Source organism: Vicugna pacos, chromosome 15 (genome assembly GCF_048564905.1).
Source record: "Vicugna pacos chromosome 15, VicPac4, whole genome shotgun sequence".
In the NCBI taxonomy this organism is placed as follows: Eukaryota; Metazoa; Chordata; class Mammalia; order Artiodactyla; family Camelidae; genus Vicugna; species Vicugna pacos.
This window is the reverse complement of record NC_133001.1, coordinates 4,443,761-4,458,022: the sequence shown is the minus strand read 5'-3', so window position 1 is coordinate 4,458,022 and position 14,262 is coordinate 4,443,761. Positions and strand designations below refer to the sequence as shown.

At 46.4% G+C, this 14,262-nt stretch overlaps 2 protein-coding genes across 3 annotated transcripts in view; both read right to left on the bottom strand.

Moving 5' to 3' along the window:
* Window positions 1-3,214, bottom strand: part of LOC102545949 (deoxyguanosine kinase, mitochondrial) — a 30,765-nt gene extending 27,551 nt beyond the window's left edge. The window contains exon 1 of one of the 2 annotated variants that reach the window (XM_006219003.4): window positions 3,025-3,214. In XM_006219003.4, coding sequence (XP_006219065.1) covers window positions 3,025-3,166 — 142 coding nt within the window. In that variant the 5' untranslated portion in view covers window positions 3,167-3,214. The remainder of the gene's footprint in view (window positions 1-3,024) is intronic. The other variant, XM_031685077.2, reaches the window with a different exon arrangement.
* Window positions 3,215-8,654: 5,440 nt separating this feature from the next.
* Window positions 8,655-14,262, bottom strand: part of LOC102543956 (actin gamma 2, smooth muscle) — a 15,370-nt gene continuing 9,762 nt past the window's right edge. Inside the window, exons 6-8 of the mRNA XM_072937511.1 lie at window positions 13,569-13,760; window positions 11,324-11,505; window positions 8,655-8,876 (exon numbers count right to left, since the gene is read on the bottom strand). Of these exons, the coding sequence (XP_072793612.1) occupies window positions 8,733-8,876; window positions 11,324-11,505; window positions 13,569-13,760 (518 nt within the window). The 3' untranslated portion in view covers window positions 8,655-8,732. The remainder of the gene's footprint in view (window positions 8,877-11,323; window positions 11,506-13,568; window positions 13,761-14,262) is intronic.

Below are 14,262 nucleotides of genomic sequence, written 5' to 3'. Positions count from 1 at the left end.
AGTAATCACTGATGCTGGCGCTCCCCCGTTCCTAGGGAAACTGTGCTCCTAGCTAAAGCCAGCCTCTCTCTGCTTGGGCAACAGGTTCCACTCCTCCTTGCTTACTGAAATCACTCTGGCAAGTCTTTCCTCTTTCCTGTTTTACTAGTTTTTTCCTTCTCTATCAGCTTACATGATCTAATTCCTCTTACGAAAAAGAAAAAAAAGAATGAAAACAACCTTCTCAAACCCTCTTCTCATTTCAGCTACCACCCTGTGTCTCCCCTTTCTAGAAAAACTTCCGAACAGTTGTCTTCACCCACCGTCTCCATTTCCTCACCTCCCATTCTCCTTGAACCTCTGCCAATCAGACTTTCACCCCTCCCGCTCCTATAATTGTTCAAGTTCACCATAGAGCTCCATTACTTAAATGGCATTATAGTCCCTGCCCCTGGACACCATTGTCATGTGGCTTCCAGAACATCATTCTCTTTTGGTTTCTCTGCTATCTCAGTGGTCATTCCTTCTCAGTCTCTTTTGCTGGTTCCTTCCCCTCTCCTCCATCTCTCTAATCTTTGTGTGCCCAGGATGGAGTCCTTTCCATCCACACACGAAGGCTCCTGGCTTTAAATACCATCTACATTTATTATCTCCAGTCCAGGGAGAGTCTGACTCTGGACTTATATACCCAGCTGACTATTCAACAACCCTGCTTAGATCTCTAAAATGCGTGTAAAAACCTAACGTGCCTAAAACCCCAAACGTGAAACGACCCTCTGGCCTCCGGCTGTTCTTCCCACTCTTCCTCATCTAAGAAAACTGGAACTCCATCTCTCAAGTTGCTCAGGCCAAAATGATTGGAGTCATCACTGAGCCCTCTTTATCTTCTATGCCACTTTCTTCTTCTTTTTTTTTTTTTTACTTTAAACAAAGAAACATTCTTATTCAAAAAGTTCTGATTAGTATCGGCATTTGGCATTCAGGACTTCCCTGAATCCTCCCAACAACTGCCGGAGGGCATTACTATGGTTAAAGTCACATTACAGGTAGAATAGATACTTAATTTGGCTAATGTTCCACAGCTACAAAGTGAAGGGGCTAAAATCAAGTTCACACCTGGCTTCCAACATCTTCTCATTCTGCTGTAGACCAGGCGGGCTCTTCTTTCTCTGGTTTTGTTCCTATTGATCAATGGTGTTTACTTGGTTAAGGGCTGCAGGATAAATAGGCAACATTCGAGGGATCCTGGAGGGTCATGTATTGATTTGGTCTTTACTGGACTCTCCAAAGGATGTTTCCCCAGTGCGCCTCCTCTCGGATAATCCGACCCACTCAAAAATCTGCTGGTCTTGGAGGGTCTCCTGGGGAGTTGAGGGGGGGGTGGTGGTGGCTGCAGCTCACTCTGTGGACACAAAAGCTGGTGGGGGCATAAGAAGCACTCATCCCCATGAACTCTCCTCAAGATTGACATCACGCCTGGATCATCAGCACCAAGATTCCACATCTTTCTGTGACCAAATTCAGTGTGCCTACTTTAAATATAACTAGAATCTAATCACTTCTCACCACCTCCATTACAACTCGTCATCACAACAACTTCCTGACACCTTCTATTTTCAACACATCAGCCAGAGTGATCTTTTTATAATCTAAGTCAAATCACGTCACTTGACTGCTCAAACCTTCCAACAGTTTCCCATCTCAGAGGAAAACTCCATGATGGACTACAAGGCCTACACAATCCAGCCACTCCTCACCTTCTGACCTCATCTTCCCCCGATTCCCCCGTGCACACTCCACTCCAGCCACAATGGCTTTCTTACTGTTCCCTGAACACACTTCCCACCTCAGGGCCTTCTCACTTGGCCTTCCCTCCACCTGGAAGATTCTTCTCCCAGTCATCCACATGGTTCACTCCCTCACCTTCTTCAGGTTTTTGCTCAAATATCACCTTCTCAGTGAGGCCTGTCTTGATTACTCTATTTAAAAACTGCAACTTCCCTCAACCCCTCATCCCTGAATTTTCTCCATCACATTCCTTACTATCTCATCTACTGTTTACTTTGCTTAATTCATGTTGTCTCTTGTCTATCTCGCTCTACTAAGAATTCCCTGACAGCAAAGATTTTTATTTGCTCTGTTCACTGCAGTATCTCTAGCACCTGAATATGGAAGTCACTCAAAGGGCTATTTGTTCAATGTGCCAGAAAAGAAATTGTTTGTTGCTAGAATGTTTTCCACACTTAACACTTGCTAATCCCTTTTTTGGGCTCAGCACCTTGGCAGGTAAAAGCCAAGTCAGACTGTAGTAACATTAAATTGAAATGTTTTGTTTTCATTTTTTTTTGATTATTTTTAAGATACTGCGTCTCTATTCTTAGAACAGTTATTCTTAATATAATACACGTTTTAAAGCTTAATAAGTGAGCACCTTCTAAGAAAAACGCTAGAAATTATAGTGGGACTAGCAAAGAGACATAGCAAAAACAGTGAAAGTGGTATCTGAACGACTGAAGGTTAGGAACTATCTTAGGGTAGGGCTGCCTATTCTAAGATAAAATAAGGACATCCAGTTAAATTTGAATCTTAGGGTTTTTTTAGTGTATGTTCCAAATATTGCATGGGACACACTTACACTAAAATATTATTCGCTATCTGAAATCTTATTTTAAATGCACATTTTTTTTTCTCCCCTAAATCTGGCAGTCTTATCTTAGGAGAACAAAGAAATCGCACCCTGTTCCTTATCGCTTCCATTTTGACCTATCCAAACTAGCTAGCTCTTGTCCTATCTACGTACTGCGTGGCATTTAGGCCCCAGTAAACGTGTCCCTGTGGGAGCGTACTGAGGCCTGACGTCTGTAAAATCAAAGAAGCAAAAGCCCACATTGCACCTTGTGAGGGGAAAGGCCTGCCAGCTCAGAACAAGCAATCCGGCCGCATCAGGCCGAGAGGGAGGGGGTTCGGGGCCCACCTCCCTCTCCCAGCCTCTCAGACACTTGTTCTGCGGAGGCCGAAGCTTGGCAGCTACTTTGCGGCCCTTACCAATGTTGCCTTCGATGGAGAGCCTTCGGGGCCCGCGCCCCGCGCGTAGACCCCTGGAGGGGGGCATGCCCCCGAGTGGGCTCTGAGCCACGGACTTGCAGGGTGCTCGCAGCAGCCTTAGATAGAGCCGGCCCACGGCCATCCCGCCCACGAGTCACGCAGCGATCACTTCCGCCGAGAGCACTTCCGCCCCCGGTACCTCCGACGCGCTTCTGACGTCAGGCGATCGCCAGGCAGGAAGTGGGTGGGGTTGAGCTAGCTGGAAGGGGGAGGGGGCCAAAGGGACCGCTCTGTTCTCGCGATGTTTGTAGGAGAGTGTTGCGGAGAGAAAGCCGAGTGTGAGGTGCGGGAGGAGTTTGTTGACAATTGGAGTGGCCGCCGCGCGAATCTCGCCTTCGTTTCCGTTCACTGCCCAAACAACATTTAAACAGAGACATAAGCTAGTATTTCCATCACCTTTGCACTTTTGTATCATTTTAAAATAAATTTCATAACTAAAGACAAATAAAAATAATTGTAATTTTAAAAGAGTACCTCCCCTCCCCGCCCCAAGTGTTTGTTGTCTGGTTTTTAATTCTAATATGGGGAGAAATTGGACGGTTTGAAGGAGGAAAATGACTCAACCTGATGATTTACACAAACTGACTTTTCCCCAGGCCCTGTAACTTGCGGCACAATGCTGGAACCTTATTGAATAAATTAATAAATTACTTCATCAATTACACCCCACCTCTCATTTTGCCTTTTGAATGAATAAATGTTCGCTCAAGCGATTTGAATAGTAGCCAAAAATTTTATAAGGATAAAGAGGGTGGAGTCTCAGGGACAAGCGTGGAAGTCATTTAAGCCATCTAAGATTGGATTCTGTGGAAGTGAACAATAGTAGGGGTGAGGTCTGGGGTGGGGCGGCTGGTGGGGATTAGGTATGGGATTTGTAAAAGCTGGAGAAGAGCCAGGGTAGAGAGAAGCTTGGTGGTGTATATAAATGGAGTGCAGCTGTCCGTGGAGAATTGTGTCCTGCAGAGGGATGGGGACAATTCTGAGCTGCTTCCACCAGGTGAGGCCATGACTGGCTTTGTCCTGCTACACCCCATGGTCATAACGACTTCAGAATTAAGAATTTATGAAATGTTGTCAGAGGGTGCTTCCTTTTTCCCTGCTTGACTTCCACAAGAGTCAAACCAGGAGTCAACAGGCAAACCGGCATTCTGGCAGCACTCTTAGATGGGGGAGATTTGAGGAAACCAATCTGATTGCAAGAAGGGTTGGGGCGGGGTCAGTGGCTGGGACAACTGCTTGTAAAGCAGGCACAGGACCTTTTACTTATATTGTTGATTGTATGGGATGGCTGAAATGACATTCATATATTATATTAAGCACAATCTATTAAAGAGTAGATTGTTAGTTTATTTAGGATAACCTAATGGAGTGCTAATAAATATTGGAACAGCTAAAGTCTGTCCCATTGCCCACTCCCATAGTCACCTCTGTGTAAAAATACTACTTACATTTCTCTGTCTGTACAAACTTGGACTTGGGAAAATATTCATCCAAAAAGTTTGAGACGCTCTCTGTGTCCCTACTGTCTTGCTGCCTTCATTACCATCAGGGTCGCTGTGACGGTTAAATAAGGAAGTTGTGGGCAGGTTTAGATGAAGAAAGGCAACTAACCTGCTCCTAAAAATCAGAGCTCCTAAGTCACCTAAGGGTGGAAAGTATAGCTCAGTGGTAGAGCACATGCTTAGCATAGGGGAGATCCTGGGTTCAATCCCCAGTACTTCCTACAAAAATAAACCTAATTACTTCCCCCCTGCCAAGATTAAATAATAAATAAATGAAATATTTTTTTAAAGTCATTTAAAAGCCTTTATAGTGAAGTATGATATGTAGTGGAGAAAGTAACATGTATTATAAATGTACAATTTAGTGAAATTTTCACAAACCGAGCACACCGTTACCCGGATTCAGATCAAGAAATAGTGCGCGTTACCAGCATCCCCAGAATCCATTTCCCCTGCCAGTTACTACCCCCCAGAGGTAACTGATAGCCTGACTTCTAACAGCAGACTTTAGTTTTGCCTGTTCTTTACATAAATGAAATCGTATAGTGAGCACTTCTTTCATTTAACATAATATCTGTGAGATTGATACATGTTATATATGCAGTCATAGTTCATTCATTCTCGTTGCTGTATGGAATTCCATTATGTCACTATACCACACTATATTTTATCCATTCTACTCTTGATGGACATTTGGGAGGTTCTAGATTTGGGCTACTATAGATACCATTACTACGAATATTCTTGAATATGTCTTTTGGTAAAGTTAAGTATGCATCTCTCTTGGGCGCATGCCCACAAGTGGAATTGTTGTATGATGGGCTATATGTATGCCCGGCTTTAGTAGATATCCCCAAGGAGTATTCAGTTCCACAGTGTTTGATTGTATCAATCGACAGTGCCACCATCAGTGAGTGAGTGCTCTGCTTGTTCCACTTTCTTACCAACAGTTGGTATGATCAGCTTTTTAAAATTTTATTCATTCTGCTGGATAATGGTGTCTTGTAGTTATAATCTGCATTTTTCCAATTTTTAATGAAGTGGAACCTTTTTTTCACATGTTTATTGGCCATTTCAAGGACCCCTGTTGTGGAGGACCTGTTCAAGTCCTGTACCCATTTTTCTATTGGCTCTGTCTTTTACTTATCATTTTTTGTATTTTCTGCACATGAGTCCTTTGTGAGTATTTTCTCTCACTCTGTTCCTTGCTTATAAAAGCTTTTACATTTTTTTGGAAGTAGAGTGTTAAAAAAAGTAAAATATTTTTTGCCTGTTAATTATCCCAATACTAGGGGTGATCCTTCTATTCCTCCTTATTTCTTTAGGCTTCTTTTATTATGTTCTACCATGCATAAAAATTCACTATCTTTCTTGGTCATAATTCCAAATTTCCAGGAGAGAGACTCTGGTCCAGCTGTGGCCAAAACATAAAGTCTCTAGGGACAAACATGAATGTTGGAGCCCCACCCCCAATTTGCACGAGGAAGGAGGGTGATTAAATGGATTGTTGGGAGCAAGGGAGAGAAAAAGGTGGTGATCAGTTCCTCCTGGAAGTGGTAAGCGGGACGTTTTCATCCCATCTCAGGTTCTGGCCAGAAGACAGAAAGTAGTGGCACGTTGATGAGCAGAATTACATCCCATTTATCTGGAGGAATAAGCCACTTCCTGCTCCTGGGGGATTATCAGAAATCAGCTGGAGTTTATGAATAAGAGTTGATGTTGCCCCACGGGGACTCTGGTCATTCAGCACCCGTTCCTTCATCCAGTATTTGCTGAGCATCTGCTGTGTACCAGACACTCTGCTTAGTCCTTGGAGGGAGCTCGGAATGAATGACTACTTTCAAATGTGTGTAAATGCTGTTGTGACAAATAAAATACTGATCCATATCACCAAAATGCTATGCAGCCACTAGAAGTGGGGAGATAAACATACACAAATGTGACCCGGACTTTCTTCTGCTGCTTGTTGTCTGGTCAGTTAGATCCTCATTTCCATCAAAGATATTCAAAGGTACTGGATCGTGCTAAATCAATTCGGTTAAGCAAGGAAGTACGCTTCCAGAAGCCCCTTCCTAACAGGGCTCTGAGTTAGAGTTGGTCAAAAGAGAGCCTGGGGCGGATTTGGAAAGCAGAGTGTGAGCCTCAGCCACTCTGGGGAGATCTCCCAGATCAGATATTGTGACACACAGATGTGCCCACAGATGGATCCCCGCTAGCCCTCAAGGCCTAGGGACTCCTCTTTGATTGTCCCACTGTTCCCGACAGACCTTCACCTGCCCGTCTTGTCCCACCTTTGAGCAGCCTCATTCCTGTAACCAATCCCTTATTCCCCCATAATGTGTGTGGCGGCTCTGCTCCCCTGAATGGCTCTGACTGACATACCTTGTCGTAAAAGGAAGCATCTAGGGTCTGGTTAAGAGCATGGGCTCTGGATTCAGACAGCTGGGGTGAGGACGGAGCAGGGTAATCCCTGTGCTGCGTTTAGCACAACGCCTGCCCCAGGGGTACCACCAACAGACATTGCATAATAAGTAATGGCTGCCTTCCGCTTGGCCTTCAATGCCGGGGTTGTTCTTTCTATTTATCTTTAATTTACTGCCCGTTGATTTACACTCCTCAAGCCACGTAACCGATCCATGCTCTCCCCCTCCGTCAGCACGGAACTCAACTTCAGCTGAAGAATTCTCAGATAACACTTCCCTAAGTGGGGTGAGACTGGCTCGTGGAGGTGGGGAACAGATCAGACGCCCCTTCTTGCTCCACGTGGAGATCCCGCCATGCCCCTCAACATCAGGGAGAGTCTGTGCTCCACTCCTCTGGCCGTGCCTGCGTGTGCATCCTACCTTCCCCGTGCCTTCTCTCCCAATAGCCAGTGTCTGTGGCTCTTTGCGGGACTGCCCTCAGCCTACTGGAGCCCTTTTCCTGAACAGGAGGAAAGTCTGGGACTTCCTGTCCCCTGGGAAATGCCTTTGTCAGTCACTGATCTGTGACTGGGAAAGCAGGGCTCACTGCCTGCAGACAGGTTTATACTCCAGAGATCCCTGGTGTGAACGAAAAATACAGCAGCCATATCAGCAGACAAAGTATGCTGGAGCCATCAAGTCACTAGTGGCTGCTGCCTTCCCCCAGTGAAGACAAGCCCGCAGGCCAGCCTCTGCAGCCACTCACAATGGTGCACTGAGGGGACTCAGAATAAGAAAGGACAGGATACTGGCCCTAGATAGCTAGGTGCTTGTCAAAGGAATGAATTCAGTGAGCCCAAATGTTTGCTTCCCTCCCATATATAGAAAAGCACTACATTCTTTAACTTGAGATGCCTGGTTTTCTTTAGTTAATGAGTAATCTTTTAATGTTCCAACCACCTGGTTTTTGTTGTAAAGCTCCTATATATCCTGGCTCCTCCCCTACCCTTTCAGAGCAGCCCCTCAGAGCCATCTGGGAAGCTGTCATCCTGGGCTCGAAGGGGTTCGTGTTCTCAGAAATGTCCGCCAAATAAAACTCTCAACTTTTAGGCTGTGCATTTATTTCAGTCGACATTGGGGACCAGGCTGAAGCCATCTCTGTGGGACTTTGTCCCCTCTCCTGCCCTGTCTCTCCCACTCTGCTCATTGGTTTCTCCTGAGACCACTTCCCTAAAAAATCACTTGCATGTGAGTCCTCATTTCCAGGTCTGCTTCTGGGAAACCTGTCCTAAGACATAAACACTGTAGGGGTTTTTGAAAAGGTGCTTCTCTACCCGACCCTTGGGGGCAAGGGCAGGGGTGGTGGAGGAGGAATGTCTGACATTGAGGTCCATGTGCTTCCACTGGGCTCCACTGTCTCCATATAGGTGCGGCTGGGAGGACCAGGTGGGTTCTGCTCAGAGCATCAAGGATGGGACTTGGCCGGGTGGAGAGAGTGAGGGTACACCAGGCAGAAGGGAGGACCTAGTTCTGCCATTATCTAGCTGGATCATTGGGTTAACTAGTAAACTAGCTATAATTGTGGGGCTAGAAACAAGGTGTGAAAAGCCCTTAGCATGGTGTGTGAGACACAGCCCAGGAAAATAAAGAGCCCCAGACAGAGAAGTAAGGCTTGCAGGTTTTAATGTTTCATGCTTGTTAACAGAGCAGTCTCAGGGAGCTCCCCTGAGAATCTGCCCTGAGCTTAGAAGCACTTCCTGTGGACGATGGAGGGCCCTGACTCGTCATACTCTGGCTTGCTGATCCACATCTGCTGGAAGGTGGAGAGAGAGGCCAGGATGGAGCCTCCGATCCAGACCGAGTACTTCCGCTCTGGGGGAGCAATAATCTGTAAAGAGCAAACGTGGTGAATCATGGTCAGTCCCCAGGGAGCAGGGAAGGTGGTCCGGGAATCACCTCACCACACTGCTGGACGGCCCAGGAGGACAGCCTCCATGGTCAGAAAGGAGCGGGAGAAAACTTGCGGTAGATTAGTTAGACTATTACTCAAATCAAAACCCTCCTTTCCACCTTAGGCTCCTGCCCCTCCAAGAGAAGAGTGCACTGTTCCACCCCGTGACTTTGGGTTGGGCCCTGTATTTACTCTGGCCATGGGACGTCAGCAGACATGACACAGGGGCTAGAAGTGTGCTTCAGGCATGCAGGCAGATACCCTTTCTTGTGCCTCTGCCATCGTCACGAGAAGAGCTTCCTTTAAAGAGCTGCTGGCCCTTCAGACTGGGCCCCACAGTGAGAACTGTGCCCCTTATCTGAGTTGCCTGGACCTGCAGAGCTGCTGCCTAGCCAAGCTGGACCTACATCAGCTGACTCCCAGCTGACCTCCAGATGCAGAAGCAATAAAAACTTATTGTAATGTCCCTGAGATTTCATAGTCGCTGTTATGCAGCAATAGCTGACCAATGCAAACATCTATAAAGGCAGTGCTGTTCTATTCTTGCCTGGAGTTTGGATGCCTGGGCAGTTTGGGCTGGGATCCCTGCATTCCTGAGTCTGAGCCAGTCTACTCAACAGTCACTCGTTTCAGAGAAGTGCTCAAATTCATATGTACATCATTCATCCTTGCCACTGGGAGTCCTGAGTTTGGCCTTTAGAAATTGGTTATCATGTCCAGCAACTTTGCACTCCACCTAAAAGTGGATCCAGAATGACTGTTACTCTTCAACTAATTCCGATTTCTACAGGGACTAAGAACTCAGTGCCAGAACAAATCATACACAAAACTGATTTTTTTTTGTCTCCTAAGAATCTCGGTACATATTTCCTAAATTGCAGAGCATCATGGAATTGCAGGATAAGTAGGGTCTTTAGGAGCTATCTTATGATTCAGGCAGACAAAAGTTGCCTTATTGCTTCCTTGACAGACACCTCAATGACTGGCACAGCTACTAGGAAGGTTAAAGAGTTTATTGCCAGGCAGTTCTAGTCGTGAGAAAACTCTGGGTTGTCTTGAGCAGGAGGCCCTGAATCAGCCCCACTCCCACCACACATCCCTTCTTCCCTGTCCCCATCTCCCCCAGTGCCTCTACACACATCTTCCTGCACAATCTGGCTGGGGTGTTCGTACCTGCACACACACCCCTGGGCACCTTTGTTCACTCTATTTCCCCTGCCTGCAGTGCCCCTTCCCCTCCTCTGGGCTTGTTTAAGCCCTTCTTCCATTCATCATGTCCACTACTTAGATCCTAAACTTGAAGGCCGACACGTATGACTAAAGTCAGGGCAGTGGCTCATGAATTGGGATATGCATCAATTCACTGGTGTCCCTGTATCCGTGTAGGTGATGGGGGCATCTCATACCTATCGAACTGGACTCTGCGGGTGATGCTAGGTGCAGTACCCTGACACACGGCCCCGCCCAGGCCTGGCACAGTGTCCCCCATGTGGCAGGCCTCAATCAGCATGGCTGCTCCAGTGGCTCCGGGTAAAAAGAGCCCACAGGTTCTCCCCTGCTTGCTGGTGGCCCACTCTGCTTCCCTGAGCTGAGCACCATCTGCTAGGCAAGTGGAAGGCGTCTGTGAAGGAGGTTCTCAGAATACTGATTGTAGAGAATACACTTCCTCAGAGCAGGCCTGCTCCCCAGACACCAACTTTAATGTGAGACTTTGTAGCTTTCAACCTATTTGTTATCTCTCTCCTTCACCCAGCTCTTTCTAACCCTGCTAGCAGCCAAGTTCCTAGAAGCCCTAAGCATGTCTGTATGATTGCTTGGGGACGGGGGGCGGGGGTCAGGGAGAAGCAGTAAGACAGATGAGCTCCTGTTCTGATGAGGCCTCTGGGGTGAGAAGCAGCGTGGGAGGGCTGTGGCCAAGATGGGACAACAGATCAGAGGCTGTCCAGGAATCCGGGAACATCCCTGTGAGTTTGAACCAGCAGCCTGTCATCTGGCCAACATTCTCTCTTTGGAAATTTCACCTTCCTCTGTGGTGATGCCCAGGTCCTTTTTAAAATTCAAAGATGCTGTGATGTTGCCTCCTTCTTCTCTTTCCCTTCTCATTTCCTTCTCACCCCCCTCAGCATTCTCTCCATCCCAAATTCTTTTACCTTCTTCTGGTATGGCGTCCATCCAATTATGTTTGAGAGCCCAAGCTAAGTGTGTCTCCAGCTCATCAGCACCCAAGGAACATAATCCCCCGAGATGAAATCTGTCTCAGGCCAGGATGAGGGTGCACCCAGGGGACTACCAAGCTACAGGCCTGGCAGCCTGACTAGGGACCTCTCCCAAGTAGACAGGTATTTGTACAACGAGCTGGATGAGGGACCCAGGGCAGGACCCACCTTGATCTTCATGGTACTGGGGGCCAGGGCTGTGATCTCCTTCTGCATCCTGTCAGCAATGCCAGGGTACATAGTGGTACCCCCGGAGAGGACGTTGTTGGCGTATAAATCCTTGCGGATGTCAATGTCACATTTCATGATGGAATTGTAAGTCGTTTCATGAATGCCAGCTGACTCCATGCCTAGTGGAGATCAGAGTATCTAGTCAGCATCCATCACCCCACACCTGCTGCTCCTCAAGTGCCCCTCCTGTTGTTGCAGCTACCCTTGTTCAGACCCTTAATCACCTTCCTGATGGATTACAAGGTCAGACCCTCCACTGGTCATCGCCCTGCCTTTAGCTCGCCCCTGCTCTGACTGGTCTTTCACATTGTTGCCTGAGGTATGTTTCTAAAGAAACACTTTCATTGTATCATTTTTTTCTGCATAGCTTTATTGAGATAGAATTCATGTACCATAATAGTCACCCTTTTACAGTGTATAGTTTAGTAGTTTTTAGTATATTCACAGAGTTGTGCAACCATCACCACAATCTAATTTTAGAACATGTTTAACACCTCAAAAATAGGAGGGAGGGTATAGCTCATGCTTAGCATGCACAAGGTCCTGGGTTCAATCCCCAGTACCTCCTCTAAAAATAAAAAAGTAAATAAACCTTATTACCTCCCCCAAAATAAATAAATAAATAAGTAAATCAAAAATAATCTCTGTACCCATTAGCAGACACTCTCCATTTTCCACTCCACCCCTTCGTGACCACTTTGCAACCACTTCACCCTTTAGACAACCACTAATCCATTTTTCATCTCTAGAGATTTGCCTATTTTGGACATGTCATATAAATGGAACCACGTAATGCTTGTCCTTTTGTGTCTGGCTCCTTTCACTTAGCATAATGTTTGCCAAGATTCACCCATGTTATAGCCAAATTATAATTCCGTGGCATGGATATACCCATCATATTACCTTGACAGTCCCCCACTGCCTGCAGGTTGACAGCTAGCTACCTTAGCCTGGCGCCCAGATCTTCCACAGTAAAAAGTTTGCATGCCAAACCATCTCATGCCCACCTATCTGGCCTCCCCCACTTCCAGTCCTTTTTCCATGTGATGTAATTCCATACCGTAGACAGAGGAATCTTCCTAAAGTGAAAAACTGACTTTGCTACACTGCTGCCTAGAAACTTCCAGGTGAGTATTCCATCGTATATATATACACACACACACATACATACACATTGTGTGTGTGTGTGTGTGTATATATATATATATATATAGTGTGTATATAAATGTATATGTGTGTGTGTGTATGTGTATATATATATATATAGTGTGTGTATGTATACATATCACATCTTCTTTATCCAAAATAAAAAAAAGCTTCCAGGGGACTACATTGCTGATATGATTAACCCCCATGGTCTTTGTGTGGCCCAGTGGCTCTCTCCAGTTTCCTCTATGTGCAAACACACACACACACACACACGTGACCCATCATGTCCCACACAGAACATGACTTTTCACTCCTCTGTGCTTTGCACATACCTTTCCATCTGCCTTGCATGCCATTCCTCACTCTGCACTCCTCTCATCCCCAGATACCATAAAATGACACTTACTCTTCAAGGCTCTGTTCAAATATTCACCTTCTCTGAGAAGCCCTCCCTGGCTTCTTAGGCCGATAGCACTTTGTCCAGTTTGCTGTTTACCACTACCCTTAATGTTAAGTCAACCTTTGCTTACAGGCCCTTCTCTCATCCACTCCTCAAGAAAGTAGCTGTCCTTGGATTAAATACTATCTTTTCTAATCCTTGCGGCAACCCTATCTGGTAGTACTATCATGATTTCCACTTTAGAGGTAAGAAAACTGACGTTTGAAAAGGTAACATGTCCAAGGTGACAGGGCTTGAAGGAGCAGAATCAGGACTGAAACCAGGTCTGACCCATCCTGTTTACTGTACAGGTTTCAGATCCCATGACCTAAATGTTGAGGGATCCAAGCGGGCTTTGTGATTTAACCTCATTCTTAGTTTCATGTTCTATTCCCTACCCGCCTTTTCCTTTATTTTGATTTCCTTACCCTTTTATTTAAAATTGAAATTTATCTAGTGGTATTGCTCATGTATTTCTGGCCCTTCCTGGAAAAATATCGGCTATGTGTAACCGATAAACAGCGCACGTGGCCCCTGGTAATTCTCTCTCCGACCCCGCCCTCCCGCCTGGCAGGGACCAGGGCAGCGCCTCACCGATGAATGAGGGCTGGAAGAGGGTCTCGGGGCAGCGGAAGCGCTCGTTGCCGATGGTGATGACCTGCCCGTCGGGCAGCTCGTAACTCTTCTCCAGAGAGGAAGAGGAGGCCGCTGTGGCCATCTCATTCTCAAAATCCAAGGCCACATAGCACAGCTTCTCCTTGATGTCACGCACGATTTCCCGCTCGGCTGGAAAGAGTAGGAACCACAGAGAGCAGATACTCAGTTCTGTTAGTTTGATTGTCCCACTGTGATGGCCATGAAAACATCCCGCTTACTTCTCCTTTGGACTCAGTCTCAGGATGAATGTTAATGCCTTCATTCCTCTTTCTAAAGTGGAAGTTCAAAATCTTGCTTCCCACGGAAATCTTTGCAAATGCTTTTCATCTTGCTCCCATCACTCTGCCCTGATGTAGCTGCAGCCTCCCTGAGGGCCTGGCAGGACACACTTCCCCTCTAGGTGGAGGCTTAGATGCCGGGATCATATAGAATCTAGGAAGACCCCTATTAAGCATTCTTCCTGCCCAGGGGGCTGCTTCCCCTTAGAAATTCAGGCTTTATTTATTCCATTTGTCCTCAGACAAACCATAAATGCCCCCTAAATAATGGAAGGCACCACCAAATCCTTACCACCATTCAGGCCCATAAAAACTTGCTCTGATCCTAGTGTGGACGTAGATAGAGGTGGCAG